General features: G+C 37.3%; 1 protein-coding gene, 1 long non-coding RNA gene and 1 pseudogene across 19 annotated transcripts in view; 1 reads left to right on the forward strand and 2 right to left on the reverse strand.

Moving 5' to 3' along the window:
• Window positions 1-9,193, reverse strand: part of LOC123384975 — a 36,069-nt gene extending 26,876 nt beyond the window's left edge. Inside the window, exons 1-2 of one of the 2 annotated variants that reach the window (XR_006596847.1) lie at window positions 8,890-9,193; window positions 8,032-8,130 (exon numbers count right to left, since the gene is read on the reverse strand). This is a non-coding gene — a long non-coding RNA (uncharacterized LOC123384975). Of the gene's footprint in view, window positions 1-8,031; window positions 8,131-8,399 lie in introns of both variants that reach the window. The other variant, XR_006596848.1, reaches the window with a different exon arrangement.
• The window catches only part of CAMK2D (calcium/calmodulin dependent protein kinase II delta), a 316,173-nt gene that overhangs the window by 234,033 nt on the left and 68,036 nt on the right, over window positions 1-14,104 (forward strand). For all 17 annotated transcript variants that reach the window (XM_019829018.3, XM_019829023.3, XM_019829026.3 and 14 more), the window contains exons 7-8: window positions 3,420-3,522; window positions 11,026-11,109. In XM_019829018.3, coding sequence (XP_019684577.1) covers window positions 3,420-3,522; window positions 11,026-11,109 — 187 coding nt within the window. The remainder of the gene's footprint in view (window positions 1-3,419; window positions 3,523-11,025; window positions 11,110-14,104) is intronic.
• Window positions 11,482-12,970, reverse strand: LOC101099121 (annotated as a pseudogene).

A 14,104-nucleotide genomic window follows, 5' to 3' on the forward strand; every position in this document is an offset into this window, starting at 1 on the left:
CCTAGGTACTTTGAGGTATTTGAACAGATTCAAGAAAATCTCAAATCACAACTAATAAAGTTGCCTCTGCATCCATATGGAAGTAGAAAACAAAACTTGCCAACAGTTGCTGCTCATTACAGCTGATATGCTATAAATGGTTGTTGACACTAAGACCAGATGTCATGGAAAATCCTGCATCATTAGGAAGCAATTGGGTGGGGAAGGAACCTGTGTGTGAGAACATCAGTAGAATCTATTTAAAAACCGACCTAAAAAGTGATCGCATTATAGGAATTTAGAGATCATCTCAATATATAAAGATTAGCATAATAGATTGCATTAAATTTAGGAATATAGACATCCTCCAAGTTATAAACATTCATTGCAAATGTGATGTGCATTTGAAAGTTGAAGGGACTCATTAGCTCTAAGACTGTGAGTTACCCATGTCCACACAGGACATAAACCTAGATCTTCATCTTTTTTTAGGTCATCATGTTGCCCATTTCTCTCATGTTCATCTGTGCATTGGAAAACCTGTGTTTCTGATTTCACCTTTCTCCTTTGCTTTACAAAATCAAAATAGTCGAATAGTAGCAGATAAGAGTGTAGTGGTGATCCTTTTTAAGGAAGCAGCCACTAATTAGCTGTAAGATTCTACCATTTCAGCTTTTATGAAATATAATCACAAATTATCTTCCTTTCTGTCGGTGTTCAGAATTTGAACTAACCTACTTGCCAACAAACTTTTGTAGTACAACATATTTTTTAAGTTGGAAGCTATATAAATAGTAGAACATGATAACAGGATTATTCAAATTTTGGATATATTCCAGAGAGTTGTATATAGTTCAAATCTGTGTGCTATTTCTAATGTTTCATTGAAGCTGGTCATTAGAAGCAATCTTGTGATGAAACATTTTATGAAAGCAAAGAATCCTTTAATAAAATCAATAAGCATCCTGATTTTACAGTTTGCATTCCGTAATTCAATATTTTAGGTTTGCCTAAAAGATATGTACAAACATGAGGCCATTTTAGTGCTATTAATTTTTAAATCTACACAGTAACCTTGAAAGAGCCCTGCCTTTTCCTGTCATAACTGCAGCTGAACAGTCTTCATGGGTAGAAGGTGAAACACTGATCCAGAAGGATTATTTCCCTGGATGACTCATGAGGCCCTGTAGAGAGGTCTTCTAGGTCATCTCTAGGTATGAATATTTGCCCCAGTCATTCAGAGGCCATGCATGATAAAATCCTAAGGTGTTCCATTTCTTCTGAATTGGCAGATACTTGGTGTTTAAGGGCATAATGCACACAGCACTGCCAAGAAACGGTTTTGATCTAGTGATAAGAATAAAAGCACATTAAATATTTTAAAAGTTTACTTACTGATGGCGCTGGCATTTTCTCAACAACTTCAGTATTATTTGATCTAAAGACCCCAAATGACTGAGATTTCTAAAGTGATTGGAACTCTCCTTGAATGAGTGTGGTTGACAAATTAGGACAGATGTGTATTAGCAGAGATCTCTGACATCTCAATGCTTTTGAATGTGAAGGTTACAAAGAACTAAACTATTGCTTAGAGTTTGATGTGGTTTTTCCAAGTCATTTATTCCATAAATTAATAGCTGGAAATCACATTGTGATTAAATTAGAAAATGCGTGAATGTAGTGGGCCATAAATTTTATTAATGAAAACAAAATGTCAAATACTAATAATATAACATTGTTAGGTACTGTACTACATTAATAGACAACAGAGTTCCAACTAATTTTGAGTGTTAGGTTTTTACTAAAAGTTATTTCAGCCTGGAGATCTTTCATATCCTTGAGACATCTTTATCCCAGTGTCCACATTAAATTACCATGTGTTTAGTGTTGAGGTGATTAAAAAAACAAACCAAAAAAACCCCTATCAGCCCTAAGAAATTACAAAGTTTTCCTTACAGTTACCTATTGTCATAATAGTGATGAATCTGATGGCAGTGAACAGCAATAGCCCGAAGAAGCTGGTACTTGATTAAAACTTACTTGCCTACACTCTTATTTCTTGTAGACTTAACCTAATTTTTTCCAAGTTCTGGTTATGAGTCTTTGCTAATTTGCATGGCTGGCTTAATAAATATTGGTTTAGGCTGTGTTTATACAAGGTCAAAACAACCAACAGAATTGCTTAATTCAGTAAGAAAAAAGTAGCCATTTCATGAAAAAAAATTATATTAGTTTGCTAACACATAAACAGAACCAATTTGAATGACCTGAATATGTAGATTTCCAGACAATTGTTTTGGCACTTGTAGACTCCATTGTTTCCCAACTTTTTTCAGTCCGAGGCACACATCTGAATTTACTGGGTTTTAGCCCAAGGTAAGAACATGTTGAACTACACTCCCAAATGTGTACTTGGGTACACATTCCAAATGTGTACAAGTACTTGTGTACTTGTGTACTGTATGTCTTAATCAGCCTCCTTTTCCTGACCGTCTTCTGCCTTTAGTTCCTAAAATCCACAAAGGCGGTCTGGGGAAATTCAGGATTTTGCCCTGATGCCTGTTTTCAAAGTTCCAGTGTGTCTCGATGCCCTGGTTGGGAAACAGGGATAAATAGACACAGCCTTATTCCAAGACTGAGTTATCAGTCCTTGAACAACGATAAATACCCAAGAAAATGAAAATGTGTATTTCTTATAGTATTCCAACATGTGAGAACACATATATAAAGAATGATTTGAATCACACTTTGTAGACATATAAATTATGTTTTAAAAAACTGGCTTATGAAGAAAAAAAAGCTAACTATAACATTTGGCAAATAGTAGTACACTCTTCCTGCCTTTAAGAATAAACAGATTCTTAAAGACAGCAATTTAATACGTAATTCAGAATAAGACTCCAAAATTTGTTCAGAAATTGTTTGGAAACATTGAGGAATCAAAATCACTACATTTGGGTCCAAACTCTTGAAGTCAACTAGGATTTAATTTGCACAGTTTCATTTGCCAAATGTCTGTAGATTGGTCCAACTCTTGTTATCATTTTGCCAAGTTTCCTTCTGCTGAAAATGTCTGTGCTCTATTAGGCTTCTAAGTCAATGTCCATGGCCAAGTCTGGACCTCAGCAGCCCTTGGAAGCATGTGAGCAGGTCAAGACAGGTGCTTCCATTCATTTGATCTCTCCCCAAGTGTATTCTCTCTTCTGCCCAGTATCTCTCTAGTACATTTTTGCATCTGTCTGAAGCCTGCACACATGATAATTTTTAATCATTTTTCTAACCATATTTTCCCTGAGATTTAGGAATGACAGTCTCCTGGAGAGAGGACAGTGCATGACTTTTTTTTTTTTCCTATATTACAAAATATGTTGTTAGTTTTGAATAGTCACTTAAAATAGGTTCTCACTTCAGTCTCTTTTTTTTTTTCTTTCTAAATAAAGCCTGAGAATTTGCTTTTAGCTAGCAAATCCAAGGGAGCAGCTGTGAAACTGGCAGACTTTGGCTTAGCCATAGAAGTTCAAGGAGACCAGCAGGCGTGGTTTGGTGAGTAGGGCCTCTCTCTACTTCATGCTGCTCGTTCTCTTCTGGCTCATCGTAGCCCACTTCCCAGCCAAAATAAGACAGAAATGTTGCCTCTAACAACAACCTGACTAAATTTGAAGACATTAGATCTTTACAAGCACTTAATTTTACTGACATTAAAGGGTATATGATCTAGAAGTAATTTAAGGGAAAATATTAATATGAGAACAGTAACACATTGACTTTTTCTTAAGGGATGAGTGAGAAAATGAATCCTGTACCAAGAATTAATGGGGAGGGTTGCAGTGTTCAAAAAGGACTTATTTTTCATTTGAGAAGAAATTTATTGTTCACACAGAACCTTACTTGATGCCAAAAACTGCTGTATAAACAGGTACTCAGGAAATATGGACTATTTCACATATTTTTTTGATTAAGAAATTAAGGTTCTAAAAATATTATGTGTGTATGTGTGTGTTTACCTTAATTATCTTCTGTTCTTTAAACTTCCAGTTTCCTCTCTAAAATTTTGATAATTTTGAAATTTCTATATGATGAAATTTTGTGTACAGTTTGTTTGCAGTTAAGAAAGAAATTAACTGTGAGTTTAAATTAGAGCATTTCTAACCAGGCTTGTGGATTGTTTTAATATTTATCCCGTCAGGTTATTTTATTCACTTTTTTTTATGCCTCCGTTTTTGCCGTTTCTCAGTACTGACCCAGTTTTTCATGTAATGTCCCAAAACATAACCTCTCCCCAAGCCTCAATCTTACTTTTCTGACTTTCAATGTATTGAGGTTAGGTTATTTTTTAAATGATTTTTTTCACTTCTCATTGCTTTTTCGCTGAACAACAACAGAGCACTCAAAAAAATGCTTATTCCTTTTGTTTTACATGCAGACCCTCTCTGTGTTTTCCTAAAGATAAGGTGTGCACAGAGCCTCCAGGATTCACTGTCTCTAATCTGTCCCAGCTAGTAAGTGGGAATGGATGACATGGCAGCCTTCTCCCATCTCCTCTGCCAGCAGCTTAATTTAGGACCTCATTTTCTGCTTCCTGTCCTGTTTCAGTAGTACCTGACTGTTACCCTTGTGCGTGAGTCCTCCTAAGCTTAATACCGTCATTTGCATGAAGTCTCTCCTCACCCACCAGATAAATTTAGTATCTCCAAATTTGGCATTTGGTTTGTCATATTTTGACATATGAATAAGCTTGTTCCTGTTAATTGCAAACTCAGAGAAAGTTAGACCTAGAATAAGTACTGTAAATTGGAGATACAGTCACATCTTTGTATCCTGGGTAAGAACATGGTTGACACAGATAAAGAATATATAGTAATTTGGAGTTGGGGTCCAACAGGAAGTAGCAGGGCAATTGCAGGATGGACTGAGTAATTAATGGGGATGCTTGAATTAAGCATGAGGCCCTGCCCCCTCAAGATGCTGACACTTCCATATCAATAACTATTTACCATGCAGTGTGGGAGCATCTTAAAAGAAGCATGCATGAAGTGCTGTGGAGCACAAGAGAGGAAGTCTGAAATTCTGCCTGTGGGGAAAGTTTCAGTGATTGGTGTGCTTTTCTGCCTCCCTAATGGGTGAATGAGAATTTGTTCACTAGCATAAAGGCCATACAGAGGGATCAGCACATACAAAATCTCAGAGGCATGAAACTATTGTTTCTATTTAAGGAATAACAAGAAATTTGGTATAGTAAAGTATAAAGTATACTGGGATGAGTGGTAGTTAATGAGGTGGGAAAGGATTTTATGTGCTTTTGAAGGATTTGGCTTTTATCCTAGAAGTTTCAAGGATCTGGTGAAAAATTTTAAGAAGGGAAGACATAATTGTGTTTATGTTACGTAATGATGTTGTGGGTAACAATGTGGAGGGTGGCTTAAGGATACTTAGCCTCAAGGCAAGGGACCAGTTAGGCTAATGCAGGAGGTCAAACTATGCCTGATGACAGCTTGAACTAATGAGTACGCAGAAACAAGTTCCAGATACCATGCAAAACAGACAGGGTCTCTGAACTCTAAAGAAATCTGTTTAGAGGAAATCAAAACCCTAGAGGTTGGACTTTAGCCCCATCTAGAGAAAACTAGGAACCTGTTTCACAAGACTCCAGGTATGAAGCAGGATACCAAAATAGGGACTTAGATTTAGGCTAAGGGATGTAATTGTCAGAACTGGGTACAAGGTGATGATTAGATATCAGGAACAAGACAAGCCCTATTATCAGAGCTGAGGCTGCAAATTAACATCAGTAATTTGGCTTGGTGGTTGCAAGAATGATATTGTTGAGCTCCTTAAATCTCCCGTTTTTGAGCTCTATGTTTTATCTCTTGTGCTCTGAGCTGAGGACAGAATTGAGTGTAGTGCAGAAAACTCCGCTTTTTGAACTAGAATACCCAAGCTTATATCCTGTGGTTCTTAATAGCTGTATGATATTGGGCAAGTCACTTTAACTCTGTGAGGTCCATTGTCCTCTTTGTAAGCAGTTATAATAAACACTTCCTTGCAAGGAACATACCTGTGCTACAAAAGATGTTGAATAAGTTTTCAAAACCATCTTGGCAGGGAACACAATGTCACAGTTCTTTGCCTACTTAGTGAAAGTTGTTGAGCAAATCCATGAGTGGAAAAACCAAATACCACGTTAGTGAAAGCAATAGCATCCAAATAAAAGTACACAAATTTCAAATTGTGATCTGGTTTATTTCTAAAAGTGATCTGGTTCCAGAGAAAGAATGACAGATTGGGAATAAAATCCCCATTTCTTCTTCTGTATGATTCTATGACAGTTAAGTTCTTGCTAGGGTATCTATTAGAGTAATGACTTTTAAGAGGTGCATTTTAAGTCCTAAGAAAATTCAGCATTTCAACAAGTGTAGGAAAAAAACATAGTTTATAAGCTTAAGCGAAAACACAAGTTTTTTTTCTTTTTTTTTCTTTAGCATATTTTCTGCTTATTCTACTCAAGTTCAAGTGAATCCTCATTGTAACCTACCTGAGAAGGAGGCATGTGGTGTATATAATATATCTTGTGGGTGTTCTACCAGATACATCATAAATTTTAAAGTAAAAGCATGTTTTAGTATGAACGACTTGTTTCGATATTTATTCAGTATTACCTACCAGCATAGTCTCATGTATTTGATTAATTTTATCTTTTAAAATGTATTATCAGTGTTAGGCAGGGAGTATTTTTATTTTAATAAAATAAATTATTTTAATTTTAAGAAAAGAGCAGAACTCTTTATTTTGTGCAATGCAAGGAGTTCAGGCTTTTGCACAATTTTATTTTAAGAGTTCTTCTATAAATAAAAACAAGACAAGGCTTATAGAAGCTGTTTATTGCGTTTTTTCAATGCTCATTTTCAAGCCTAAATGTTTTTCTCGTGATAATTTCTTCTGTCTTCTTAGCCCCGATTTATTTGAGCACTAGCCAAAATGCTAGAAGTAACACCTTGTGTCACTACATTTGTTAAGATGGCTAGAAAATTTACCAAAGCAAAATATCCAAATACAGTCCATTTTCTCCTGTGGGGTTGGAAGTGCTATTTACAATATATCTCTAGTTCTTTGTTGCTGTTAGGGCAAAAAAGTATAACTACCACCATCTTGCTTCATGTAACAATTGTTTTACTTGGTTGCTGTTATGTCTCTTTTTCTAAATATTAAGGTGTTTTTTGTAATGCAATGGATACATTTCCAACAGTAAGTAATTCTGTATTTGTTTTCGTATATTCTGATACTCCTATTGGTTTTTCAGAGTGAGAAAAACATACTATCTCTAAAGAAGGCAAGCTCTCATTAATTTCCTTGCTAATAACATACATCATGAAAAACAAGATTCTTATGAGTTTAATCTCCTGCTAAAGAAGGTTTTATCCATTTTACCCTCAGTATTTTGGTATTCATGAGAACACATTGCACAGTACACGGTTCCTTAATGTTTGTGCATTTAGATTATACAGTAAAACCTTGGTTTGTGAGCATAATTTGTTCCAGAAACATGCTTGTAATCCAAAGCACTTGTATATCAAAGTGAATTTCCCAATAAGAAATAATGGAAACTCAGATGATTTGTTCCACAACCCAAAAATATTCATATAAAAATGATTACAATACTGGAATATAATACAAAATGTAATGAAAAATAAACAACCTGAACCTATCTTTGAAAACCTTTGTGACTGGTGTGAAGCAAACAAAAGAGAGGAGGGTTATTGTTTAGGACCACTTTCACTATCACTAACAGAATAACTACTATCTATTAGCTTAATGGAATCTTGTTCTGCATGGGGGCCATTGTATATGCTAATACGGATGTTGAGTACAGTACAGTATTAATCAACTCTTGTCATACACCATATTTAATGTAACTGGCAATAAAGCAGCAGAGGAAAGGGTCTATATCTGCAGGCAGCCTGACCTAGAATGAAGCAAAGCATTCCTAAGCTTCCTCTTGTCTGGAAAAGCAAGGGACTGTCCACAGGTGCTTTGAAGTGACAAATAATACACTACCGTCAGTTATGGGCACCTTCCAACATTCTGAAGAATCACTGATATCTGCCAAACACAACAGCCTGAGACCAAGCATCCAAGCGACGATCACCCATAGTCCTGCAATGAGAGAGAGAGAGAGAGAACCATTGGCTCAGTTGTGATCATGTGACATTCGGCATCACATCTTACCTGTATTGCAAGACATCGCTCATTTATCAAGTTAAAATTTATTAGAAATGTTTGCTCATCTTGCAGAACACTTGCAGAACAAGTTACTCGCAATCCAAGGTTTTACTGTACTTCAGTATTATTAGGAGTAAGGACCCCACTGACTGCTCAAATGATAACTATACCAAATAAGAATGAATGTGATGGTGTTTTCTTACCATTTCAGTCTCCGGAAAAGGTTTGTAATAATTTACGTTTAAAATAATCTTTTCATTTCTAAATCACATGGTGACTTATCTTTTATACCTAGATAAAATATTATTAATATTTCCTCCTCTAGGAAAGGTATTCTACTAAGATATGTAAGACACACATTAAAGTTTACTGATGCTAGATAGGAGGTTATAGATTGTATATAAAAGAATACTTGACATTTAGAGTAAGGAAGGACCACTGAGAATTATAGTTAGCCAAAGAGATCACTAAGGTGGAAATAACTCATAGCCCACCCTTTGTTAGAGAAGACGTAGAGATAGAAATTGAGGCTTTAAGGAACAGAAAAAGTAACATCAAGGGCAAGAATGAGAAGTCTGTTTTCAAGAGACCTTAAAGAGATTAATCAGATCAAATGCTGAGGAGTAGAAAGAAATCATGTTGGGTAAGTAAAGGGGAACTGAGTGATAAAGGATCTTAAGTGTAGGCTAGGACCTTAGTCTTTAACCTGGACTTTGGCATCAGTTTCTCATTGGGTTCCTTTGTCTGTGTCTCAACTTGGGAGAGGTTGGAATGAGAGAGAGCAGGTGTGGCATACCAGAAGTTCTTTAAAACTCTTGTGCCCAGCCCTACCTTGGAATTAGCTGACTGACATCACTCCTTAAGGTAATCCTCAAACTTCAGTTAATGGAACTGCCATTGTTCAGGAATTCTTCTACCTCACAACTGTCAAGCAAATGCTTCTTTGAAGTAAAGTTTGAAGAAGAGGTAGATCTGTTGTGGTCCATGTAAAGCTTAAACTACAATACAGGGCTTTTTTTGGGGGGAGTCCCTTCACACTGTCCATTCCATCTTCCTCCACTACAAAGAAAAGGAAAAGTAATACAAGGGGAAGGGGATTAAAATCCCCAGCCCTTTGCCTTACTTTCTAAAGTAATTTATTTCAGAAATAACCATGCCATTTATACACACACACACACACACACACACACACACACACACACACACATTTGTTTTTATATCTTTGTATACATTGTTTGTACTTAATAGCTTTGAAGATGGGAGGAAAAAGCTCCATTCCACAGAATTTTGCATCCCAGTAAATATATAATGAGCTTCTTCAGTGATTTGTGGTTAAAGGAATTCCTGATTACATATCCTTTTAAAGAAATGTTTTGTTTTTATGTGTGCCTTTAAATAAAACTGCCAAATCAGAATAGTTATTTTTAGTCCTTTTGAAAGTAAATATTTTTATTTGAAACCTATTATTTTCAGAAATAAGAAAAATGTTACTCTAGGTTCTAGCTATAAATTGATTGTTATTTAAGCGTACCTTATTGGAGTTTACATTGATTTATACAATAATGAAACTTTTTTCTGCCATCTAGTTTCTCTTACCACATCTCTCTCAAAATTCTAGTTGATACTTGCTCAATAGTAATTCATTCAAATGTTCTGAATCCTTTAAATTCACAGTTATGAGTACACACTGACTATTTATTAGTACACTGTGATCTCTTTGATATATTTCGGGCTTATTTCTTTTAGTGAATTCTTCAACTTCTCTCAGCCCCATCCTCACCTCATAGACTACCTCAATTTCCAAAAATATTTACTTGGCATCTATATTTTGTGTCCTTCTGTTTTATAGGTGAATGCTTCTCATAATAAAATTACGTAGATATCATGATAACTATCATCTTTTGTCAGGTTCTAACCCTATCTTCAAATCTCTCCTCATTTCTTTTCAGGTATAGAGGAGGAAAGACTTTGTCTTTTCCCTCTTAGGTCTGTGGCGGGGGCCTGTGAGTTGAACTGACAAAAGACTGATGAACAGGAGAAAAGCATACAATTTGCTTTAATGTTAATATTTTAATGCCTTTCTAGAGAAGAAATGAAGACCTAGAGAAGGCTAGACCCAAGGAATTATATCCCACTTTAACAAAAAGTGATAAATTGTGGAGATTTGACAAGACAAAGAAAAAAGGGTTTGGGCTAGGGGCATTAAACTGTGGGGGGAATGATGAGGAAATACCTAGAGAAACTAATGGAAGAGCAAGGCTATTTTACTAAGGTCGGTTTGTGTAGATCCATCTTGGCACCAACTCCCATGCCAAGAATGTTCTCTTCCTGGCACAGGGAGGGCACCTTTTCCACAAGAAATGTATGCCCTACTTTTAGGTAGAAAGGAGGAGATTAAAGAGCCTGTCATACATCTGCTAATTCTCAGTTGCCTTCAGCTAAAAATAATCAGTATGCCGCCGTGGCATAGTTTAGGGTGGTGTGTTCTTATCTTTCACAGGTTTTGTTTCAGTTCTGACATAAGTACGTGAGAATAAGAACTGCTAACCGAGTAGACTTAAGTATACGGGCTGACTGTATAGCACAATAAAGTAGCCTTCATGTCTGGAAATAAATGTACTTTTTCCAATAAGCTACCAAGCAGATTAGTGTTGATGCTACTATAGAGAGAAACCAGTCTGCGTTATTTTCATCTTCTGAGAGCCTTATTTTATTTTGACAAACATATTAGAAGGTTAAAAGGTCCTCCAAATGTTTTATTCCTTAGTTTCCTATATCATATTGGTTTTGTTAAGTCAACTCTGACTCCTTAACATCCATTTTCCCTAGGTTTTGCTGGCACACCCGGATATCTTTCTCCAGAAGTTTTACGTAAAGATCCTTATGGAAAACCAGTGGATATGTGGGCATGCGGTAAGGAATCATCTTTCTTTCTTTCTTTCTTTCTTTCTTTCTTTCTTTCTTTCTTTCTTTCTTTCTTTCTTTCTTTCTTTCTTTCTTTCCTTTCCTTCCTTCCTTCCTTCCTTCCTTCCTTCCTTCCTTCCTTCCTTCCTTCCTTCTTTCCTTTCCTTTCCTTTCCTTTCCTTTCCTTTCCTTTCCTTTCCTTTCTCTTCCCTTCCTTTCCCTTCCTTTCCTTTCCTTTCCTTTCCTTTCCTTTCCTTTCCTTTCCTTTCCTTTCCTTTCCTTTCCTTTCCCTTTCTTTCATTTTCTTTCTTTCTTTCTTTCTTTCTTTCTTTCTTTCTTTCTTTCTTTCTTTCTTTCTTTCTTTCTTTCTTTCTTTCTTTCACGGATCTGTTATTTAATTAGGTTCTTTGTAAGAAATTTAGAACACCAATTTGTGAGGGTAAACTCCATTTGTGAGAGCAAACACAGAGCGGAGGTAGACCTGAAGCTGAGGACCGGCTTTGATTTTTGGTGGAATTTGCGAGTCCACAGCTTTCTGATCAACCTTGCACTGCTCTGTAATCTCCTATTTTTCTTTCTCTGTGTTGAAGACCTCACCTTCCTGGCGTCTGGGTTTACGCAGCTTCTTCTTAAAGTAAACATCAGTGAGGTGTTTGGGGATTTTCACACTGCTGATATCAATTTTGGTGGAGGTGGCAATGACAAATTTCTGGTGTGTTCTATACAGAGGAGCTCAATAAAGAGACAGAGGTCCAGTCACAAGTAGCAAGCCACTGCTCAGTTGCTTCAGGAAAACCACTCTCTTGCCTCTGTGGCACCCAGTGAGGACGATCAAAATGGCCCTAGGAGTGATGCTAGCTCGCAGTTTCCTCACATGCTGACTGAAAGGATTTTTGCCATGGCTCAACAGCTTCTGAGGCACATCTTCGGTAGGATAATACCTAGGCATTTTGTGAAGTTTAACCACTCGGGTACCACCATTCTTATCACCACCAACTGGTTTTGTGACAGTAGCAAGAGCCTTCTCCTTCTTTTTCTTTTCAATTCTGGATTTAGCTGCTGAATACTTCGCTTGTACATGGCCTTAGTCGAATACATAGCCGATCAGGAATATCTGCCAATTCCTCTGACTAGGACAGGGTTTCGGCTGCAGTGGGGCTTCTTCTTCTTTGGAGTTTTAGCCTTGAGGTTATCCTTCTTAATCTTGCCACCAGCATCAGCCTTCTTGGCTTCAGGTTTCTTCTCCGTAGTATCCGGCTTCTCAGCTTTTTCGCCCACCATCTTGCAAGATGGGAAAGAGCAGGAATCATACTTCTATGCAAATTTTACAGTATACCAGTATTATAATTAATGATAGGATCCTTTAAATTGGAAGTTGATGCTCTCTAATGATCAACTTAGGGTAGTAGTTCTCAAACTTCAGCCTACCGCAGGTCACGTGGAGGGCTGGTTAAAGCACAGACTGCTGCTTCTGAATCAGTCGGTCTTGGGTAGGAGCATGTGTGTTTTTAGCAAGTGCCCAGGCGATATTAGTGTTTCCAGGTCTGGAAGCACCTTGAGACCAGGGACACAGCATCACCTGGAGTGGCCATGCTTTTATGCTGCTGTCCTTCCACCTCATCCAAGCAGCCCTTTCAACAAATGCCATGTCTGCACAACATGGTTGGCGGGGACTAAAAGGGGAAAAGTGAATCTTGGAAAAGAAAGCAGTTAGTCTGTTCTGTGGACTGAACTCTGCTTTAGGCCTTTATCAACCAACTCGTATCAAATAAGTATCCTGTGCAGGCTCAAAGCCATATAATATGGAGGATTCCCACCACAATTTTTAAACGGAATTTCTGTGTGTTCTGTACACTGCGAATAGGTGAAAGACTAAAATAAAAAGGATACTATAGAATACTTTGAAATATTTTTCAACTGGGGTCATTGACACAAACTAGTTTTCTAGGTTCCTGACACTGTGTCATTGCTACCAGTCTAAATCATGTGGCTTTAGTGTGCCGCAGACAGATTTTGTTGCCTTTGGTGTTTGTAAGCCTGGAAGGATTTGTTTAAAAAAATGATTATGAAAATAACTTTTTAGATTTGGTTTCATGGAAAAAAATAATAAATTCATCACCATTACTTTGTAGTGCTAGGTTATCCCACACTATATATCTTGTCAGCTTGATCTCATTAGCAATAGCAACTTGGTGTTTGATCTGAAACTGGATGCCTCTTGGACCTTTAGACTTACCTCCATGCCCAGGAAAGCAGTTATGGGAGGAGCACTATATCTCCAGTCACAACGCCTGTGTTAAGGTCTTTACTTTGCACTTACCCTATCTCTAGTATCTCTGAGTTGGTTTCTGTATCTATCAAACAGGAAATATTACCCTTGTAGAATTGCATGGGGGTCAAATAAAGACATTTTATAGTTTGTAAAGAAATTTAAAATGCAAACAGCTATTACTCTAAAAGGTTGGATTGTCATTTAATTAAAGGGTGAGGTCTTGGGTGTCTGCTCTGTCCCCAAGCTCTGTCTTCCTTCTGCCTACCTGAGAGTATCTTCGAAGTATGAACTCGATGTCTTTGGGTTAGAGCATTGTCACAGAACATCCTTGTTCAAATCTAAATGCTAATGGCAGATAACTCACATATTTCCCTTGCAACATAACACCTTTCATCACAGATCTGTCATTGCTGATGAATTTAAAAAGCAGCAAAGAGTGTCCTGAGAAGCAAGCAGATCTAGATGGGTTTTATGGAGGAGGGAGTTGATGGGAGTGTAGCCAGAGTTCTGCACTTAGACCCTGAACACTAGTGGGCTAGTGTAGTGGAGACTGATCAGTAGCTGGGGCAAGGCACTCAAGAGTCTTTTTGCTGCCTTCATGAGAAGGTCACCTCTAGCCTCCCTTCACCTCCCTTTTTCTCCATCCCTTCTTGTTTTCCTCTTTCTCTTCCTCCTTCCCACCCACCCCACAGGTGGGAGGCAGTATGTGCACTGGTTGAGAGCACCCACTCA

This window comes from Felis catus, chromosome B1 (genome assembly GCF_018350175.1).
Source record: "Felis catus isolate Fca126 chromosome B1, F.catus_Fca126_mat1.0, whole genome shotgun sequence".
NCBI lineage: Eukaryota > Metazoa > Chordata > Mammalia > Carnivora > Felidae > Felis > Felis catus.